The sequence below is a fragment of the Gouania willdenowi genome, unplaced genomic scaffold, assembly GCF_900634775.1.
Source record: "Gouania willdenowi unplaced genomic scaffold, fGouWil2.1 scaffold_10_arrow_ctg1, whole genome shotgun sequence".
NCBI lineage: Eukaryota > Metazoa > Chordata > Actinopteri > Blenniiformes > Gobiesocidae > Gouania > Gouania willdenowi.
Genome location: NW_021144857.1, coordinates 613,468 through 635,629, shown reverse-complemented (window position 1 = coordinate 635,629; position 22,162 = coordinate 613,468). Strand labels below are relative to the sequence as shown.

The 22,162-nt window shown below is 37.3% G+C and overlaps 1 protein-coding gene across 1 annotated transcript; it reads right to left on the bottom strand.

Moving 5' to 3' along the window:
- Window positions 1-1,105: 1,105 nt before the first annotated feature.
- LOC114458382 (kelch-like protein 20) lies at window positions 1,106-21,843 on the bottom strand. Its single transcript, XM_028440760.1, has 4 exons — window positions 21,834-21,843; window positions 18,619-18,905; window positions 17,788-18,291; window positions 1,106-1,159 (listed from the first exon to the last, which is right to left on the bottom strand). The coding sequence occupies exons 1-4, from the start codon at window positions 21,841-21,843 to the stop codon at window positions 1,106-1,108; spliced, it is 855 nt and encodes a 284-aa protein (XP_028296561.1).
- Window positions 21,844-22,162: the final 319 nt, after the last annotated feature.

Genomic DNA, 22,162 nt, shown 5'->3' with positions numbered 1-22,162 from the left:
TTCAGTTTCAGGTTCATAACCTTAACAATCATAAAGAAAAACACCAATTACTGTATTATCATCTTTCATAAACAATAATAAATAAACAATAATAAACAATCCATTCAAAAAGCACAAATACTACTACTTTATGTGCTGCTAGAGATTTTAATCATGCAGCCCCATACGTCAGTGGAGAGAGTAGACAGGATTCCAGGATGTCTTGCATTGAAAAGGTTATTTACTTGATCAAGGAGAAGTGAATGAATGATCAGTACACATTATGTTCTGATGCTCCTTCAATCTGAAGTGTCTGTCCTCTGGGGAAAGCACACAGATAATACCATAGGTTTGAGTCATGCCCAAATATGGGCAGATCCAACACATTTACAATATACAGAATTTAGTCTACTGGTCTATAGACAAAACACTGATTAGATACCACTCAGGATCTTTGTCCTCCATTTAACATATCAAACTTTTGACCCACAGTGACCTTTACCCCAATCAGGGAGAACAGTCAAACACCATATGTGACCTTGGTGCTATAGCAATGCTATCAGAATGCTCCGTTTTCCCAAAAGGAGCAGACTCACTACTACCAATATCTCAAGGGATACCAGTGTCTAAACCCAAGGTTTGGTGTGGCCTTATCATGACCGCAAAGCCTAGTTTGACCCAGTGCATATGTAAGAAAGTTCAAATGCATAAGTTTTATTCATAACAGACACCCCCTATCTTTAAAATCTATAATCTACAATGTAACTCTAATTGACTTTTAATGGTGTGCTGTTACACCTCTTGGTCACAAGATGGCGACCGAGTGCTTGTAGGGCAGAAAGAGAGTAAGAGATTGGGCCAAACCAGCGTGACTCAGAATTAAAATGGCGCTGGCTCAATCAAGACTATAATCCACGTCTCTCTCTTGATTCACATAGAGATTCACCTACAGGTCCACAGTGCTCTTCAGCCTGTGTATCACATGTGGCCGCTCAGATTCCCACATGTTAACAATGGAAAATTCCCTAACACGTGCTGCTTAGAGTAAACAAAATATCAAACAATAGCTTGGTGTCTCACGCCACTATTCTTTCTCATAGATGCTGTCTATTGCAGTTTTGGTTTGTCACTGCTCAGCAGCCAGAGCAGACTGGCAGTAGACTGGTAGAAGGATCTCCTGCTAGGGGGACAGCAGCAGAGAGCATCAGATGCAGGGATCAGTTTGCTTTGACTTGTAACATATGCTAACCTTGCTATTCACTTTTTAATTTTTTATTTTCCTCATTTGAGATGTGGCTTGTGAGGGGGAGGGTGCAGAGCAGCAGCACCGCCTCCACCCACGACTCACAGGTGCATTGCTAATGAGCAACTAGCGCTCTGCAGAAGGAAAGTCTTGAAAAATGGCACAGGTTTTGTTATTTTGGCTAAAAACTTCATAACAGCGATTTAAAGACCATTGAGAATGAAAATAGCTAAAAAAAAAAAAAAAAAAGAGGATTGGAGGAGGTCTTTAAAAGGGTTTTTAGGAGATTCATTTTAGTATTGTATTCTTGTAGACCTTATAATGTTTGTTAGTCCTCTTAAACCATAACCTGGTTTGTGTGTTACATGTAAACAGGCCTCATAACACTGTTGGTTTCATAAACCATGTCCTCATAAGCCTGTGATATGTCATATTATTTTCTAAAAGAGAAATTATGATTTTGAAGTCAGATTTGTGTTTTGCTAAAAAAATGTAAAAATTTTGATATGACAGATGTAGCGTTAGGTGTGGTCTCATAAACCACCAAAACACAAGAAAATCCAAAATCGGTCTCATAAACCACATATGCCTGTGTGTGTGTGTGTGTGTGTGTGTGTGTGTGTGTTGTAGTGTTAATTGACTTGTCTAAAAAACTAAACTATTGATGAAAAAATAAATGGTTTTTATCACCAATTGCCATTTTGAGGAAAAATATAGAGATATGAATATTGTTGTTTTATCTTGTAAAGGATATGATTGTCTAAACTGTGTAAAATGAGGTGTAGGATTTTATTAATATGAGTGTGTTACCTCAATAACAAATAGAAATCACTAGACTGGTATGATGCCTTGTTATGTAGCAAGTGATGCTAATGCTAATGCTACACTATACAGGTAGTTCATTCATTTTCAGACCCACTTATTCCTGTTTGACAGGGTCACGGGGGTCTGCCGGTGCCAATCTCTGGCTATCATTGGGCGCTGGGTGGAGGTACACCCTGGACAGGGTGCCAGTCCATCACAGGGCAACACAGACAGACAACCACTCACTCTCATTCACTACTATGGGCAATTTAGAGACTCCATTCAATCTTATAGTCATGTTTTTGGATTGTGGGAGGAAGCCGGAGTACCCGGAAAAAACCCATGCAAACAACACTATAGTTAAAAGACTGTGTGACTATAAGAACATGTCAGATCTTTTGTTTGATGTTCATTGTACTTGGAACCAGTTTGATAAATTGCTTACATACGATTTAAAAAAAATATTTGAAAATGACCTTGTCTTAAATGATCTTTTATTCCTTTTTTCCATTTAGGGTGATGATTTTAAGTAGGTGAATTGGTTCGTTTTATTGGTAAATAACTTTAAAATAGTTTAAATGATTTGAATGAAAAAAATTGTATTTTGATGGTGTTTTTACAAAAAATAAATGGTGATATGATTTTTTTCCCCATATCACCCACTGTGACTGAGGTAAAGGTAGCACTGCCTTGGGCCACAGTGTTTTAAGTGGGAGCCCCCTGCCTCTGTCATCATCAACATCTGTGATAAACACCTACAACATGAGACATGTCCCCAGATAAATGATGGACAGTTGGTTGATATGAAATATTAACAAATAAATGTATGTTGTCACATGTTCTCCACAGGGGCTGCTAAACAAGCTAGCTAACGTTAGCCAATGTGAACTTTAGCTAGCTAGCTCACTCTGTGGGTCTTTACCAGGTACTACGTGTTAAGGCTTCAGCCAGCAGGAGAACTCTGTCAGCATGGAAGATTTTGACAACACCGTACTGTCAGTGTTGGAGGGTAAGTCATGTTTTTCATTCATATTTGGTGATTATTAAGCAAAGTTAGCGTCTGTATTGGTAGCTTTGATCACATTAATGTTGCACACTGTTAGCTGGATGTTGTCTGTCCCTGTATGCAAAAAATGCCTTGCTTAAGTGCCGTGGAAAACAACTACAGTGAGAGAAAATGAGTAAGTCAAGTTGTATCAGCTCCCAACTGTTAGTTTATTTTAAAAGAAATAAACTGAAACATTATTGTGGATAATTTAGTCTGTTCCACATACAAACTACACTCATTTATTTTCCATTTATACATTATTTACTATTATTATACATCAATGTTTGTCAGTTTTATGTAGAATTTCAACTTGTTCCTTTTATTTATGGTTTATTATGATGAAATATAAATGTCCAAAGTATAGATTAAAAAATGAATTTTTACAAAAATAATTATTGCTGCAATGAATGCTTTTAATTTCCCAAAATGCATCTTTGTAATTGAATCAGTTATTGATATTAATCTGTTTGTGTATCTACTAATAAAAAACTGTTTTATGATTTGAATTAATTAATACATTTGTCTTGCTAAGTATTAATTATGCACAAATTGGTTAATGTAATGCACCAGTTCATGAACTATAGTAATAATATATATTTTAATGTTCTGTCAGAAGCAGCAACATAAGTCATAGTTTTGTTGATCATGTGGTTATTTGGTCCATTTTTCTATAACCAGTTACATTGTATTTTAGAAATCCTTCTTAAAGGGCTTAGGTTTAATTTCCCTTTCAACTAAGAATCATTTGGCAAGTATTTATTCTGAAAATCCATATTGCAGTAGGTGAATTTCATGCATATTAATAATTAGAATAAAAATAATTATCTGATGGTTGCAAATATTCTTTTTTAGACTATAAATAAATGTCAACAATGGGAGCTGGAATGTGTCTCACATATAAACTTATATTTGTTTTATCAATGTCTGCAGCTGCCAGTATTGATGAGGAGGCTTTGAAAAGCCTTAGTCGTGATGACCTGAAGGATCTTTTTCCTGGAACTGAGATTGATTTCATCAGTCAAAAGATAAACACACATTGGAATAACTAATGGCATTATTACTATGAACATTGTCTCATATTATTAATGCTCTTAATTGTCTTCTTTTTTAAATCTCCCACAATTTTAATAGTGTGAAAATACCAGTGACCAAGAAGCCAAAACTTGTAACTTTTTTTCTTTTAATAACCTAAACTTTGGGTGGGACAGCAACAAGAAAAACCACTTATTACTGTTAATATTATTAATAATATTTCACCATAGTTGACCATCTACACCAAATGTACAAGTGACTCCAAAATATGAGGTCCCTGAGGAAGAGGCAGGGCTCCACGCCACAACGATGGGTGTTAAAGAAGAGTTTCTTCTGCTCAAACAACACAGACAATGACACTGATGGTGACAGAAGTGGTGACACAAGCACTTCAACCATAATTATTGAGAGCAATGATGACCTCAGCGAGGACAGTTTAAATGAAGGTTTGTGCTAAAAGTGGGAACAATTCTGTCTCATGTGCCAGAGTACATTGTAATGCACACAATGTTGGATATTGACCTGTGTTTTCCTGTTATTTTGCTTATGTGTTTACAAATGATTTCATTATTTTCCCCAGGAAAAGTGTCTCTACTGCATTTAACTTATGCTTAGTAAAACATTTAGCTGATCAAATGAAATAGGTAATTGACCATTCCTAAAAACAATCTGAAAGTCCAATAAGAAAACACAGCTCTACTCAAACTGTTATTGTTTTTTAGACTTTAGGTGAAGTGAAGTTTGACCTCTGATAGGTGTACCTTACACTCTTTATGATAACTGTTTTCTGGTTTTGTCAAACCTAGTGGGGGAAGTAGCAACACAGTAGTGTTATGCCTGTGTTGACTAATTACTTTCTAATATAACTGTGCATTATATTTTAGTCATACACATGCCAATAACTATGATTTCTCTTCTCTGATGCTAGTGTAATAGTGTTTCCATAGAAACGTCTTTGCCTCACCGTCTTATTTTATAGTCTGAGGATGCAGGTGAGTCACTACAAAACATTGAGCAAAATGTACAAGAATCCCAACACAAAACCCAACCAAGGCGATTTTGCCCAAATGTTGGACCTTGAGTTCAAGGCTAGACGGGCTTTCATTGATGCAGATATTACAAAGGAAGAAGACTGACTTATGAAACTCTTTGATGCATACCCCTGCTTCAAAGACACTGGAAATGTCAGCTTTTTGACTTCCGTCCTTGGTACTGTGTGTTTCTGTCTGTGCAGTCTGCCCTGTATCAAGCCTGCTCAGTGGTAATAACTGAACAGAATTGTGTCCTAGGCAATGGATGAGCTGCATCGCATCATTGGTGGCACCAACCGCAAATACATGGAGGAAATGAAGGGAAGATGGGCAGACTTTTGTGCTAAGGTGCAGTTCTATGGAGTGTGGAAGAAGGTCCTGAAACGTCCTTTTACCTTGGATCTGTGTGGAGGTAAGTTGCTGTTCAATATACCAAATTCATTGTTATGGCAGCCATGTTCAAACTATTCCATAAAATGCTATTTTTGTTCCATAGTGGATTTCACCATCGCCCTCTTCAGTGCACTCCCATCATTGTTCCCCTCACCAAATCTACCACCAAAGCTGGAGGGGCGCCAAATTTTTAATTAAATTCAGTACATTTCTTCAGTACATCGTCTGTTATATGTTGTCACCACCAAATTTAGGATTTTTTGCTCTAGATCATCACCAACTCAGGTTGATCCAGGCTAATTAAAACCATCCCATCTGAGCTGAGACATGAACTGATCCATTTATTCACACATTAGTTCTTCTAATGTCTTTAAACACTTTTATTGATACACACAGATCTGGTCAGAGCAGGTTACACTCCCAGTTAGGATCATGGAAAATAACATTTGCTCCATCTCAGTATCTAGTTTAGACTTTTTTTAGATCTGTGTCCTGGGTATGATGGGTTTATGAGGTGAACAGAACTCAGCCATGTTGGGAGGTCCAGAAATCACACAGCAACTCACCCAATCATCATTGTAGTGGTCCTTACCAGAAAATACCACAGACCAAGTATTTGTAGTGTAGTCATAGCACTCAACAATTCTGTTTTGTCTTCTACAAGAGACAACAAAGATCTGCTTGTTCATCACTGCAATGTCAAAGTAACTGTGTCTGTGGACCATTTCAGGGACATCGTACCAGGTGTTGGTCACTGGGTCATAAGCCTCAGCAGACCTCAGATCTCTGGACCCATAGCTTCCTCCAACTGCAAAAATGTGGCCCATATATGCAACGACTCCAAGTCCACACCGAGGTGTTCCCATAGGAGTGATCAGTGTCCACTGGTTGGTGTCTGGGTTGTAATACTCAGCAGTATTCAGTACTCTATTACTCTGTCCTCCACATATGTAAATCTTGTTGTTCAGTGTGGTGCAGCTGGCGTCTCTCCTCTCTTCATTCATTGATGCAATGAACGTCCACTGGTTGATGTTGGGCTGGTAGCGTTCAGCAGTTCTGAGTGTGGTACCATCATCATCCCTGTAGCCTCCCATAGCGTAGATGCATCCCTTTAGCACGGTAACACTCATTAAGTACCGTGACTCCTGCATTGGTGACATCTCCTGCCAAGTGTGTGTGACTAGGTTATACCTCCACACTCTGATACAGGGGTTGGTCCATCTTAAAACACTACCCACAATGTAGAAGCATCTACCAAGGAAGACAGTGCTGTAAAATAGTAAGTGAGTCATGGAATTCTCCAGACTAGGATGAGTGTGAACTGTGATCCAGCTGTTAGTTCTGTAGTCAAAGGCCTCTATGGTCTTAGAAAAGAATCTAAACATCAGTAAGACGGCGTTTGGCAAGCGACGGCAAAACAAGGTGTTGTTGATCCCAGTCTCAGAGCAGAGTAACGAAGGTTGAGACATGACTTTAAGGGTATCAGAGACCAGAAGGTGGGACTCAGGGTTTGTTTTTACCACATCATTGTTAAGCACATTGTCTGTGATGTAACTTTTGTCCATCAGCCCCAGTCGTACCTTTGGTAACAGAGTAGAAATGGCTCCCTGTCGTTCCTCAGGCATGTGGTTTATCCATCTTAAAACACTTTGATAAACTGTGATCTCCTGGGTCACAGTAAGGTCATCCTGACCCAGGATATCAGCCAGCTCCTGCACCTCAAGCTGCAAAAACTCTTCACAGAGTGAAACCTCCTCAAAATTCTCACAGATAAAGTGAAAGGCCTCATATTTCAGTTGAAACAAAATGGGAATATAACATGATTTTGCAAACTGCCACAGCCCGATGCAGTTTTCTGTACAGATGTTATCCTTAAGGACTTCAAAGCATGTTTGTTCCAGACTCTTTACATTGAACTGATGCACTTCCATCATTAGATCAAAATTATTGCTGTTGTCAGAAATATAATAAGTAAAGTCACTGAGTCCAAGGAGTTTGTGAAATGTTCTGACAATGAAGATCATGTGAAGATCCAAGCATTTTAGAACTTCAAAGATCAAAGCATTTTAGAACCTAGAAGATCAAAGCATTTTAGAACCGAAAGCTTCCATTTCTTCCAAACAGAATGTTACCATAGTTACCAGCAAAAGAGCTTTGCTGAGTGTTGTTAAGTTGACAATTTGTTATATTCTATAGTAATTTTGTTATATTTTAGTTTTAGTGCATGTAATATAGTTCACATACATAATATTGTTGTTTCATGTTTTCAGCATTTCTGATTGATGTTTTATAATAAATATAATATTTGAGTCTCTGTTTCTCGAGTGATAGGCAGAGGTTCTGGACACTGGACTAACTAGGGCTTCCGTGCCCCAGCACGTTTGACACCTATAGTCTGGATTGTTTACCAAGTCTCAGTGAAATTGTGCTGTTCCTGTACCTGGTTACAGAACACTTTGTTGGCATAGTACCAATCTTCCCTTCAAGACAATGATAACAACACATAGTCTCTGATTTTCCAAGTTTGCAGAAAACGGAAAAAAAATAATAATAACTTCCTGAGAACTATTTACACAGTTTTGCCAGATTTTCACAATAAAAGGGATGTTAAATGTTAAAGGTGATAAATATACTTCCTGCACTAAGTAACCTCACAAGTTCATTACTTTGCACTTGATCTGGTGACATGTTGGTAACCACGGTGATGTGGTTGAGTGAGAGCGCACAGAGCTTCTCGATCAGTTTCTGAACGTGTGCACTGGGCCAGTGGTTTTCTTCTGTAATCAGCCGTTGAATAGAGCAAGTTTTACACAAATCACCAGTTTCAGAGCAAAAAGCTGAAGAAAACAGGCTTTTTCTAAAAAAAATGTCTCTCAGTGACTTTGAAGCAATTTATTTTGCTTTATTGAAAACTATAACATCTGAACATTGGTATCCTTTGGCTTTTATTTATCAAAAAAACAACATTTGGCTCCAAAACTAAGCCCATTTATTGCAATTTAACCATGTAGTGTTAATAAGTGCCAGTTAAGTCAACTAACTAACTACTAATAAATAATATATAATTTCTGGGCTCAGCCTTTTTGCTATGGTAACCTAGAAACCTGTGTGTATGTGTTTGACAAATACTGGAATTATGTTTTTAGCAGCTGAGAAAAATAATTTATATCAGGCTTAATAAAGTAGTTCTATTGTATATTAAAATATTGTGCTGCTGACTTTATTAGAATTGTCACAGTGATGATCAGAGACAGTGTTTAAAGTCCACAACACTTCAGAGCACAGGCACTGAGACGTACCACAATATTTAATGCTACAATTTCTCTAATTTAATCCCATTTTTCTCAAATATAAAGTTTTTAAGGCCTTAGATTTGGCTACATCACATTTAATACTTTACCTTTTTAAGGATTTAAAGACCATCTACCCTGGTTTGTGTGTACACGTGTGCAGTGCTTGATTCAGATCACACCGCTTACGTCTCCTCCTCTGGCGGAGTACGAGGCTCCACAGGCTGCTGGGTGTAGCCGCTGTAGCAATCTGATGCTAGAGTTGCTGCATCTATCGGACTATAACTGTTTGATTTACATAAATCTAAGATTACCTGATGGTCGTGTACTATTTTAGAGTAATTACGCTGCAGGTTCACTGATAAATTATTAGAACTGACTGAGTTATCTGCTGTTTTATATCCATGCTAACGCTAACCTCTGCAGCTGACAGACACACAGCCAAATACACATGCATATGTCAATATATCAAAGCTGGAAAACCTTCACGTTCATTTTAATTTATCGTCCAGTTAATTTATGTATTTATTGATAATCGGCCCAGGTCTAAATTAGCGCTACATTACCTTGTTTCAGCGACACTTGTATATACAGCATGTGGATGCTTTTGGTTCAGATGCTAATGAAATAGTGGAGCAATTATTATATATATATTATTTACATTTTATCATGATAGTAACTAAATAAACTGAATAGATTTTTTCTTTTTTACCCCCATTTCTGATTAAAGTTGTTCATATCTGCTGTAACACATCATGTTCATCTGCTTTAAAGAGCGACCAGGAACAAAACACTCAGTAAAGATCTACAAAAGGAAAAATGAGTCAAAAAGACTTCTTTTTTTATTTAAATACCACTTTAATACAGTATTTTAGAAGGAAATTAAACAGAATCTCATGGTAAATGTTTTATTATGATTTTAAATCTATACAAATGATGATAGAATCATTGTATGTTTAATGTGTACTGTATTATTAATGACATATCACAGTCTCCTTGTCTTTAAACCATCAGTAATAATATATAAGGATACGTGTGTATCCATCGCCTCCGTTTATCACACGGTATAAATGTGTCCATTCATTGATCAGAGATTAATAATGAGAAAGCTGTGGATATACAGAGAGGGAGGGGCTTCAGGGACAGTCACAGGGCAGAGCACTAAGGCTCCTAATGACAAAGATACAATATCACTGTTAGTCTCAGCATTGGTTCCTATTGGCTTCTCATTCATTGTAAAAGCTGCAGCACATGCTCCGTCACTCTCTAATCATTAAATCTGTGATCGATCTCATTGGTCTGATGAGGACATGCACTTAAGCTAAACACTGTCAGCTGATTGGTTCAGCTGGAGAGATTGAAGCTGAGAAGAGTTTGATGAAATGGTAAAAGGGGGCGTGGTCACGGACGGCTTAGCTGAACCAGGTTTAAACCATAAGCCTGGTTCTACTGAGAACACTTTGATGAAATACCCTCTGGTCCAGGACCTGGGGAGGGAAACCAGATGTAGTGGACTTCAGTTCTCGCTCTAATTTCCCGTAAATATCCAAATATCTCACAAACAGAACAAGATTTTTATTATATTAAACAGAAAAATGCTGCTTATTTGGTTTTTCTGTATTTATGTTTTGGTTTTAAGTCAGTAAAACAAAATAACCACTATTTGTTATTATGATTTAGTTTTAAAACGAAATAACCACAGAATGAAGGGTACACAGATAATAACTGTCTTTAGCCTGTTTTTATGAATATTCATAAACTACTATCTAACTGCTCCCTGGGTGTCTGTAGTTAGCAGCCCACTGCTAACCCTCTGGAATAATGGGTCAAAATACAGAGAATGAGTGAGTGATCAATAGTTACATTATTTTATTTATTATTGATCAGATGATTATCCAGATGTGTCGCTGGTTTGGCTGGTCCTGAGCTCTACGTCTGGTGTCAGCAGTGAAAGTGTGGAGATGTTATCTCTGTGTGGCTACCGTTAGCTGGAGGTTAGCTGTGGGCTACATGGTGCTGTGGTGTGATGGACGTCTGATGGTGGCTCAGAGTGGGAGTTGTTGTGGTAGAATGTTCTCCTGTGCATCAGGACTTAAGGCCTGTCTGAGGGAATGGGTGATGAAGCTCCTGTTACGGTCCAGTGTGGGTGTGGACCCAAATGCAGAGAGAGAAGGAGGCAGGATCTAAGCATAACATTCCTGGAACCAAAACAAAACAAAACTTAAATCCAAAAGGGCAGGAGGAAAAGGGAGCAAAGACCAGACACAGCAGGACACGATGAGGGGCGACAGCATACACACACATTAACAATGATCCCACAGTCATACTGTGACCAAGCACTCAGTTAAATAGTGGAGGAGGCCTGATTGGGAATGGACCACACCTGGGTGAAAACATGAGGGAGCTAATCAGTCACCAACCAATCACACAGACATCACTGGGGGGTGGAGCCACAAACAGGAACACCTGAAACACAGACAAGAGTTAAACACATGACTAGACTCAAACCAAATAAACAAAGACACAGAATAACTTAAAGAGAACCCCAAAGGATAAATAATTAACAGAACATGACAGCTCCATACTCATACACATGACTTATTTACCTGTGATGTACCATGGTGATAACTGATAGTGTAACTCTTGCTTGTTTGAAAGTAGCAACAGTAGAACTATATTTGTGTGTAAATATTACTCATGTTAATGTGTATTAATGCTAGGCTAGGCTAACGTTGCATTGCTATTCCATTTCAATACTTATATTATGAAGCTATAGACTGGTCATATTATATGGCATATGTTCAGGTTCTAATGTCATGTAGACTACACAACAATTAGGCTACATTAAAACAATCTGGTCTGTTTTAACAGCACATCAGCCCTTGTCCTTAATATCAGCTAATGTATAAAGTCATCTAGTATTGTTTTGTCCTTGTTATCTCTAGCATCTGTCCAGGTTAGCAGTAGTTTTAATTTAGAGTTCAGTCAAACTTACTTTGTCAAAACAAGCACAGTTGTAGCTATAGTGTGCTAATATATGTACATGTTTGATCATTAAAAATAGGCTACATTATTATTAGTCTATGAGTTTTTATTACATACAATGGTTAGATCATTTCACAGACAGTTTTCATTTCATGTCTATTGTGACCTTTCTCATTGTTTTGGATAAACAGAGTTCATGATTTATTCACTACATTGTAAGACAATGATTTGGATGAAAGTATAACCTACATTCTGCAGCTCCATCACAACTGTGGATACAAAATGATGGTTGGACACCTGAATACACAAGGCATACACATACAAAGTAAGTATTATTAGTATTTAACCTAAATTATTCTGGGATTATTCATCAATAAATTGGTATTTGTCCTACTTGCTGATTTATTAAGATGTCAAAAAGAAGCTTCTTTACTGACAGTCATTCTAGATTTTTGGCTGTTTGTGAATTTTCTTCCAGGTTTGGGAATGGTTAACAGTTTAGATATTCTTTATCTGTGTTTAATGTATACATATTCATACTTTGTCCTTTCTGACTCATACACTAACATTTACAACACATGAAAGCAGGTTTATGGTCCTTGATTAATATCTGTCAGTATGGGGTTTGAACCCATGACCTTGGTGTTATTAGCAACACGCTCTGACCAGCTGAGCTAACTGGCCTATGAAGCTACAAAGATGTGTAAAAATATGGTTGAGTTAAAACGATCACGGTTCTAAACACCTAGAAAGTTGGCAGGTGAAAATTCAGCAGTACTCATTCCTTAGCTTAAAGCTGCAGTATGTATTTTTTTTTTTATGTTATTTGGTCAAAAGTCCATAATCATCTTTGAGCATATTGTAATCCAAAGTGTTCTGAGTGGACAGTGAATCTCTTCTCCTTCTCCAGGCTCTGAAAATGAAGTTTATCAATACAGAATGGATGTCAGCCAATCAGAGTTCTTTCTACCAACACAGCAATCTTATGAGCTGTTTTAAACATTACTATTGGCTGTTGGAGCTGCTCATTAAAAGTCAATGTGTGTTCTTGATCTGAGAGTAGATAAAGTCCCATGGCTTTAAGGTCTAGATTATCATACAGATTGATAATCTCGTCCATGTGATTATAGAGAAGCTAGGAAACAATAGCAGTAATGATATTTATTAGGATATACTTTTTGCATGTCTTGCAGGAACCTCCTTATATATCTTTACAAGTGTCGTGTTCTGATTCACCAAGCAAGAAGGAAGAGATGTTGAGCAGAACAAGCTACAGCTATAGCCAAATTAAAGAGCACTATTTAGTAAAGGACTGACTGTTACATTTATTGATAGACTTTATTTATGGACAATTTATCAACTCAAATATATCTTTTGGTATGAAACATCATATTTGAAATGAGAAAAGGATCTTTGTGGATTCATCACCTTTAGGAAGGAACATGTAAAGGTCTGTAATACCAACTCTCACACAAGTCCAAATAGTGACGCTGACACTTTTTATATCAATGGTTCAAAATGGAAGAACAACTGTGTGGTTTATATAGAGACATTGATGAAGCCTTGGAACATTTATTCTATATTTGCCCAGAAACTGCACTGGCGTGCACGTAGCCAGGCTGACATCACCTGGGTTAAGAGAGTGAGTTGATATCTCAGTTCATAGTGCAGCTGCTCTCTGACAGAGAATGTTTGGTTAGGTGAAACCCGCTAACGGAGATAAATCCAGGATATACGTATCCAGCTTTGTAGTACAGGCCCACAGAGCTACACATCTTTAAACTACAGATGATCACTTCATCTTCATAATAAACATCTTTAGAGGAACAAATGTTTACACAAATAATGTGTAGTAGAAGTGGTGTTTGTGTGTCTTTTTCCAACACATGTGACTTTGTGACACAGAATCAGTGTGAACGTGTCCCTGGGGCATTTGTGTGTAAACTGTGTGTGTGTGTGTGTGTGTGTGTGTTTTCTCGCCCTGCAGCATCTGTGGCTTCAATCCTGAACTTTAATGCATTTTTAGTTTATTTTAATACACATTTTTCCACTTTCAAGACACTTTCAACTCCTTTCCACCACTTTTGCATCTAATGTCACATATGTTGACCAATTATTGTCACTTTTATCCTTTTTCATCATATTTCATGATTATTTTTGCCAATTTAACCACATACACCTTTTGTCATGCCCATTATATGAAAGTTTAAACTAATTGTTCCAATATTGACACTTTGAAAATACTTTTTCTGTCCGTTTTTGTCCATTTTAATTTTTATTTATGATTAAAACAAGGATTTACATCTTTAAGATGACTATATACTATGGCCCAAATAATAGTAAACATCCTGCATAACAGTGAATATTATTCAGATAAATAAATACATGTGTTTATCACATGTATTTATTTATGTACCTTCATTTTGCTGACTTCATGGATGGAGCCCCTAAATGCTCTCTCTCTCTCTCTCTCTCTCTCTCTCTCTCTCTCTCTCTCTCTCTCTCTCTCTCTCTCTCTCTCTCTCTCTCTCTCTCACACACACACACACACACAAACACACACTGTAAACACACATCTCCACTACACATCCTCAAGTTGCCTTCATTGACTGCCAATGCTGTAGGAATTAGGAACATCTACAACGGACACATCCAACAAACAGCAGAGCTGTTACAATATAAAGCTATTATGCTAACAGCTAACTTATATGATATTGTGCAGTAACATAACAGCTGTATATGTGTTTGCTGTGTCTATCACTGCATGATGCAAAATAACTGCATTTGTTTGTCTAGGAAATAATTTTCAACAAATAGAATTAAAGTCACTTCCTGTACATTACATGAAAGACATGCTGACACAGCAAAAATAACTAATAATTAACTATGGAGCATGTTATTACGTAAAACATCTACTTTAGTGGCACTTTTTTCCTGTAATTTTTTAATTAATTTAAAACCAGAATCAGGAAAACAGAAAAACCAGAAACAGGAAAAAATAAAAACCAAATACAAAAAAAATGGGGTATTTCTGATTGTTTTTGAAATCAAAATAACAATGGTAACACATTATATCATTTTGTTTGTTTGTCTTTTTTACAAAGTGCAGTTGATTCTATATCTATATCATAAAAATCTATGACTGCAGGTGACAGATAGAACACATTTTTGTGGAGGTACGTCTTTTAAATTAACGCATGCCTAGAGATGCGTTCAAAGTCCCTGGGAAACCCAGAAATTTGTAAAATATCCCCACACAGCCCTGACACCACGTGAAAACAAAAGAGGACATGACTAAAACCAGACGTATGGTCACCATACATGTCATCATTATTTAATAATGAATAGAAAAAATAAAAATGCAGTGTTATAGTTTGGTCACTTGGGGGAGATTTATTAAGTTGTATTGTTATTAATATATGGACTTTTGGTATTGTTTACCATATTTGCATTGAAAAAGGAACCTTGGGATGAAATTATAATTAGAACATATTTTCAAATTAATATCAAAATAATAATGACTCACTGGAACACATCTGTAACCTTTACACACCCAGAAACACAATATATTATTACTGTAAATATCATGTCTGCTATTAAAAACTGTATATTACAATAGTTAGCATATTAGCACACACTTAGCTATAATAGAGCTTTTCATCTGTAAACCCTTCTTAGAAACCAATGATCACACAATGTGTTGCCTGTTATCTCACGCTACGAGGTGACTATTGTTGGAAATGTTTATACAGTTGACGTAGCGTTCTTATTCTCTATTACAAGTTCACAGAAAAGCTGCAGTGTTTGCAACTGTCGTCACCTAAAAAAGACAAACAAGCAAAACAATAAAATATGTTGACATTGTTATTTGGATTATTTTAAAACCAATCAGAAATACACCGTTTTTATCTGTATTTGGTTTTTCAGTTTTCCTGTTTCTGGTTTTAAATTAATTTAAAAAATTAATAATTTGGTTTTGAAACAAAATAACCAAAGAATGAAGGGTACATGGATTCAAACATGATCTAAATCATATTAATTTCTGAGCGTTGTTATCTGTTGATCACGCTCTTGGTTCAGTTCATTAGTTCTAACCTGATAAGTTAATAATAAATGAGTGTTCAATGAACACGCCCTCTGAAGCTGTTTTGATGCACGACACTGCTTCTCTTTAAACTCTTCACCACATTGTCCTTTTTGCTTTATTCCAGCCAGGAGAGGACCCTGGGCTATACCTGGAGAAGCAGCCTCTCTCCTCTCCGCTGCTGGTTTTTGATGGAACATCCAGCTGTGTCATTGTGGGAAACATGCCTGTGAGCACCTCCCCCAGGAGGAATTCTGGTAAGCAATGTTGGTATTGATGTCATACTACTACACTCTGCACTTAACACACCCAAAGTGAGTTGCCACGGTCCTCTCTGTCATTCAAACCGAGGTCATTGGTGATGCCATCCATGATCAAGATGCTACTAGCACATATAGGAAAGCAATCGCTGAATGGAAATCATTGGTTGAAAAATAGGTGAATGTCAAGCAGCATTTTGTCAGGTCTGTTGTGTTTGTTTTTGTTTGCAATGCCTTTGAATAAGTTGTTTTGTGCCTGACTTGGCTAGCTACGCCACAAGTTTTCCCTCAGTGTCCTTAGGTCTCACATGTTAGATGGACCTTGAACTGAGACATGTTTCTTCACGTGACAAATCACAGCACTTTATACAGCAGCATATTATGTGTTTTGTTCATTGCTGTTTGTTTTGCTTTAAAAAAAAGTCTTAAATTGTCTTAAATTTGACATAAAAAGTGTGCAGCAACCACTGTTTCTGGTGTACGGTTCATACTGTTAATAAATGTTGATGGTACTCATACTCCTGGTTGTGATTCTGATAAGATGTTTATTCTAAGAACAAAAACTGGTTTTAATGTAGATTTAAGTTTATTTCAAAATGAGTCAACTTGTATCAAGAAACAGCTTAATCATTTTTCACTAATGCTGAGTCATTTTTTACTTAGATTATTTGTTTTCTTCTTGGTCTGAAGCTTTCATTTGCCAAAATTAAAAAAAATACATAAATAAATAAATTATCAAGAATGATTTGTTTATAGTCAGTATATTTCACTTATTGTGCTGCAGGAAGTTTGATTTTAGGTAGTTTAGTCTAATAACCATCAATTTCTGCTTATTTTAACCCTTTAGAAAACTTTTCAGGACCTTCTTATTTTAAGATTTAACATTTTTTTTTCAAGATTTCTTATTTAGTAAATTTAACTTGCTGCATGAACAGATAATGTCTCTTGTTTTAAGAATTCTCCTCAAATGTAGTGTTTTTTTAAAAATATTTTATCTACCCTAATTTGCAGCAAAGGCTTTAACTATGATATTGGTCAACAGATGAACTCCTCTGTCCTGTTGGTTAGGACAACGTGTCTAACAATAAAAGCCCATCATCACAGAGCTTCATTTGGACATTTCCTGATTAGCAATCATTTATTAGCTTTAGGTTTGGACCAGACCAGAGGTTTGGACAGATCATCACCAACTCAGGTTGATCCAGGCTGATTAAAACCATCCCATCTGAGCTGGGACATGAACTGATCCATTTATTCACACATTAGTTCTTCTAATGTCTTTAAACACTTTTATTGATACACACAGACCTGGTCAGAGCAGGTTACACTCCCAGTTAGGATCATGGAAAATAACATTTGCTCCATCTCAGTATCTAGTTTAGACCTTTTTTAGACCTGTCTCCTGGGTATGATGAGTTTATGAGGTGAACAGTACTCAGCCATGTTGGGAAGTCCAGAAATCACACAGCAACTCACCCACACATTGCAGTGGTTCATGCCAGAAAATACCACAGACCAAGTATTTGTAGTGTAATCATAGCACTCAACAATTTTTCCTGTGCTACAAGAGACAACAAAGATCTTCTTGTTCATCACTGCAATGTCAAAGTAACAGTGTGTGTGGACCATTTCAGGGACATCGTACCAGGTGTTGGTCACTGGGTCATAAGCCTCAGCAGACCTCAGATCTCTGGACCCATCGCTTCCTCCAACTGCAAAAATGTGGCCCATATATGCAACGACCCCAAGTCTATACCGAGGTGTTCCCATAGGAGTGATCAGTGTCCACTGGTTGGTGTCTGGGTTGTAATACTCAGCAGTATTCAGTACTCTATTACTCCATCCTCCACATATGTACATCTTGTTGTTCAGTGTGGTGCAGCTGGCGTAGCTCCTCCCTTCATTCATTGATGCAATGAACGTCCACTGGTTGATGTTGGGCTGGTAGCGTTCAGCAGTTCTTTGTGTGGTACCATCATCCCTGTAGCCTCCCATAGTGTAGATGCATCCTTTTAGCACAGCAACACTCACAGAGCGCCGTGACTCCTGCATTGGTGACATTTCCTGCCAAGTGTGTGTGACTAGGTTATACCTCCACACTCTGATACAGGGGTTGGTCCATCTTAAACCACCACCCACAATGTAGAAACATCTACCAAGGAAGACAGTGCTGTAGAGGTCTAAGTGAGTGATGGAATCCTCCAGACTAGGATGAGTGTGAACTGTGATCCAGCTGTTAGTTCTGTAGTCAAAGGCCTCTATGGTCTTAGAAAATGATTTAAACATCAGTAAGACGGCATTTGGCAAGCGACGGCAAAACAAGATGTTGTTGATCCCAGACTCAGAGCAGAGTAACGAAGGTTGAGACATGACTTTAAGGGTATCAGAGACCAAGAGGTGGGACTCAGGGTTTGTTTTTACCACATCATTGTTAAGCACATTGTCTGTGATGTAACTTTTGTCCATCAGCCCCAGTCGTACCTTTGGTAACAGAGTTGAAATGGCTCCCTGTCGTTCCTCAGGCATGTGGTTTATCCATCTTAAAACACTTTGATAAACTGTGCTCTCCTGGGTCACAGTAAGGTCATCCTGACCCAGGATATCAGCCAGCTCCTGCACCTCGAGCTGCAAAAACTCTTCACAGAGTGAAACCTCCTCAAAATTCTCACAGATAAAGTGAAAGGCCTCATATTTCAGTTGAAACAAAATGCGAATATAATAGGATTTTGCAAACTGCCACAGCCCAATGCAGTTTTCTGTACAGATATTATCCTTAAGGACATCAAAGCATGTTTGTTCCAGACTCTTTACATTGAACTGATGCACTTCCATCATTAGATCAAAATTATTGCTGTTGTCAGAAATATAATAAGTAAAGTCACTGAGTCCAAGGAGTTTGTGAAATGTTCTGACAATGAAGATCGTGTGAAGATCAAAGCATTTTAGAACTTCAAAGATCAAAGCATTTTAGAACCTAAAGCTTCCATTTCTTCCAAACAGAATGTTACCGTAGTTACCAGCAAAAAAAGGTTTGCTGAATGTTGTTATGCTGACAATTTGTTAAATTCTACAGTAATTTTGTTATATTTTAGTTTTAGTGCGTGTAATATAGTTCACATACATAATATTGTTGTTTCATGTTTTCAGCATTTCTGATTGATGTTTTATAATAAAATACAAACATAGGTTTAATATTTGAGTCTCTGTTTCTCCAGTGAAAGGCAGAGGTTCTGGACACTGGACTGACTAGGGCTTCCGTGCCCCAGCACGTTTGACACCTATAGTCTGGATTGTTTACCAAGTCTCATTAAAATTGTGTTTAAGCTTTATTATGAGATTTCTAAATATAGCCCTAGGACTACAAATTCCATCTCAAAGCCCCATATTTTGCTAAATCTCATCCTTTTTACTCAATAACCTAGGTTGATCAGGTGTGTGTTGCTACTACAGGAGTTATCCCTAGTTAGAGATGAGATATGTGTCTACAAGGTATAACAACCACACATGATCACAAAAGGATCATGTGCAGTCCATTTGCTTTTACCAGAGGTCTAGGAGCGTGTCCTCGAGCCCACGGGCTCCTGTCCTGATCAGAGATTGAAGAAGACTTCTTCTTGGTTCAATTAATATTTATTCAAGATTACAAAATAACAAATACAAAAAGTTTCTAAATTGACTTAAGGTCCTAATCAAATAATATAACTAAAAAGTAAAAAAGCATAAAGCTGAAGCAAATGCTGGAGTCAAAAGCAAGAAGCTCCAAGAACTGTAAAAATCATATTCATAAGGCTTATATAGTTTTTCCCCTCTTTCTATCCAGCCTCCTGATCATGAGAACTACAGTAAGTTTCATTAAGGAGGCCGGCTGAGTTTTTGTTTTTTTTTCCATCCAGCCTCCTGTCTTCACATGGGAACTAAGATTCATAAAAACAAGCTTGTTACACATTGTCACCTCACGTGACTGGGTCTTATGCCTTACTAAATCACACTTGTTTCTGCTGGTTACATAACTGCATGTTGCTCAAGCCTTTCCTAATCTAACCTTGAAATGTAGGAACATTCAGTGAGAGTAAATCATACAGTTTTGGTCACATAGGACATCACAATTGTAGGTCTTTTCACATCTTGCAACATCCTCCTTTGAAATCATACATTATTTCAACATATGATGCAAAGCTTAACAGATAACAACACATAGTCTCTGATTTTCCAAGTTTGCAGAAAACAGGAAAACAAAAAAATAACTTCCTGAGAACTATTTACACAGTTTTGCCAGATTTTCACAATAAAAGGGATGTTAAATGTTAAAGGTGATAAATATACTTCCTGCACTAAGTAACCTCACAAGTTCATTACTTTGCACTTGATCTGGTGACATGTTGGTAACCACGGTGATGTGGTTGAGTGAGAGCGCACAGAGCTTCTCGATCAGCTTCTGAATGTGTGCACTGGGCCAGTGGTTTTCTTCTGTAATCAGCCGTTGAATAGAGCAAGTTTTACACAAATCACCAGTTTCAGAGCAAAAAGCTGAGAAAAACAGGCTTTTTCTGAGAAAAACAGGCTTTTTCTAAAAAAAATATCTCTCAGTGACTTTGAAGCAATTTCTTTTGCTTTATTGAACATCTGAACATTGGTATCTTTTGGCTTTTATTTATCAAAAAACACATTTGGCTCCAAAACTAAGCCCATTTATTGCAATTTAACCATGTAGTGTTAATAACTCAGCCTATTTGCTATGGTAACCTAGAAACCTGTGTGTGTATGTGTTTGACAAACACTGGAATTATGTTTTTAGCAGCTGAGAAAATTAATTTATATCAGGCTTAATAAAGTATTTCTATTGTATATTAAAATATTGTGCTGCTGACATGATTAGAATTGTCACAGTGATGATCAGAGACAGTGTTTAAAGTCCACAACACTTCAGAGCACAGGCACTGAGACGTACCACAATATTTAATGCTACAATTTCTCTAATTTAATCCCATTTTTCTCAAATGTAAAGTTTTTAAGGCTTTAGATTTGGCTACATCACATTTAATACTTTACCTTTTTAAGGATTTAAAGACCATCTACCCTGGTTTGTGTGTACACGTGTGCAGTGCTTGATTCCGATCACACCGCTTACGTCTCCTCCTCTGGCGGAGTACGAGGCTCCACAGGCTGCTGGGTGTAGCCGCTGTAGCAATCTGAAGCTAGAGTTGCTGCATCTATCGGACTATAACTGTTTGATTTACATAAATCTAAGATTACCTGATGGTCGTGTACTATTTTAGAGTAATTACGCTGCAGGTTCACTGATAAATTATTAGAACTGACTGAGTTATCTGCTGTTTTATATCCATGCTAACGCTAACCTCTGCAGCTGACAGACACAGCCAAATACACATGCATATGTCAATATATCAAGGCTGGAAAACTTCAGCGTTCATTTTAATTTATCGTCCGGTTAATTTATGTATTTATTGATAATCGGCCCAGGTCTAAATTAGCGCTACATTACCTTGTTTCAGCGACACTTGTATAAACAGCATGTGGATGCTTTTGGTTTAGATGCTGCATCATTGAAGTCGTACTGCTGTGGTATGACAGGTATTGTTTACAGTAAACACATGATTGAACCATGTTTTCTTCATTTTTGAGGATGTAATGATCCCAGACTTTAGACGTTCTCTGTTGTTTACTCTCCGCCATGGCGCTAAACTAAATGCAGAATGTTTGTCGCGCGTTAATGCGCGTATGGTGCGCGTCATATAGGAATGTAACAATGCTTCGAGGCACAATTTTTGCCTCGAGGAATTTTTGTAATCGAGTTAATCGAGTAACTCTATGAATCCTTTCAGCCCGAGATCAAAGTGACCAAAAATGATGAAAAAGATTTTAAAAACCAGATAAATTGGTTAAAAGTTGCAAATTAAAGTGGGCAAAAACAGACAGAAAAAGTGGTTAAAAAAAAAGGGTTCAAAGAGTCAATATTGGAACAATTAGTTTAAACTGGTGAATAATGAGCGCG

Bases quoted from the DNA above. Each gene is read 5' to 3' on its own strand.
- LOC114458382 (XM_028440760.1), bottom strand. The intron at 18,292-18,618 runs CTGATGGACAAA...AGATGTTTCTAC, and splicing joins TACCAAAGGTACGACTGGGG to ATTGTGGGTGGTGGTTTAAG. The intron at 1,160-17,787 runs GTCCCTGAAATG...CTGTCCCCCTAG, and splicing joins TGACCAACACCTGGTACGAT to CAGGAGATCCTTCTACCAGT.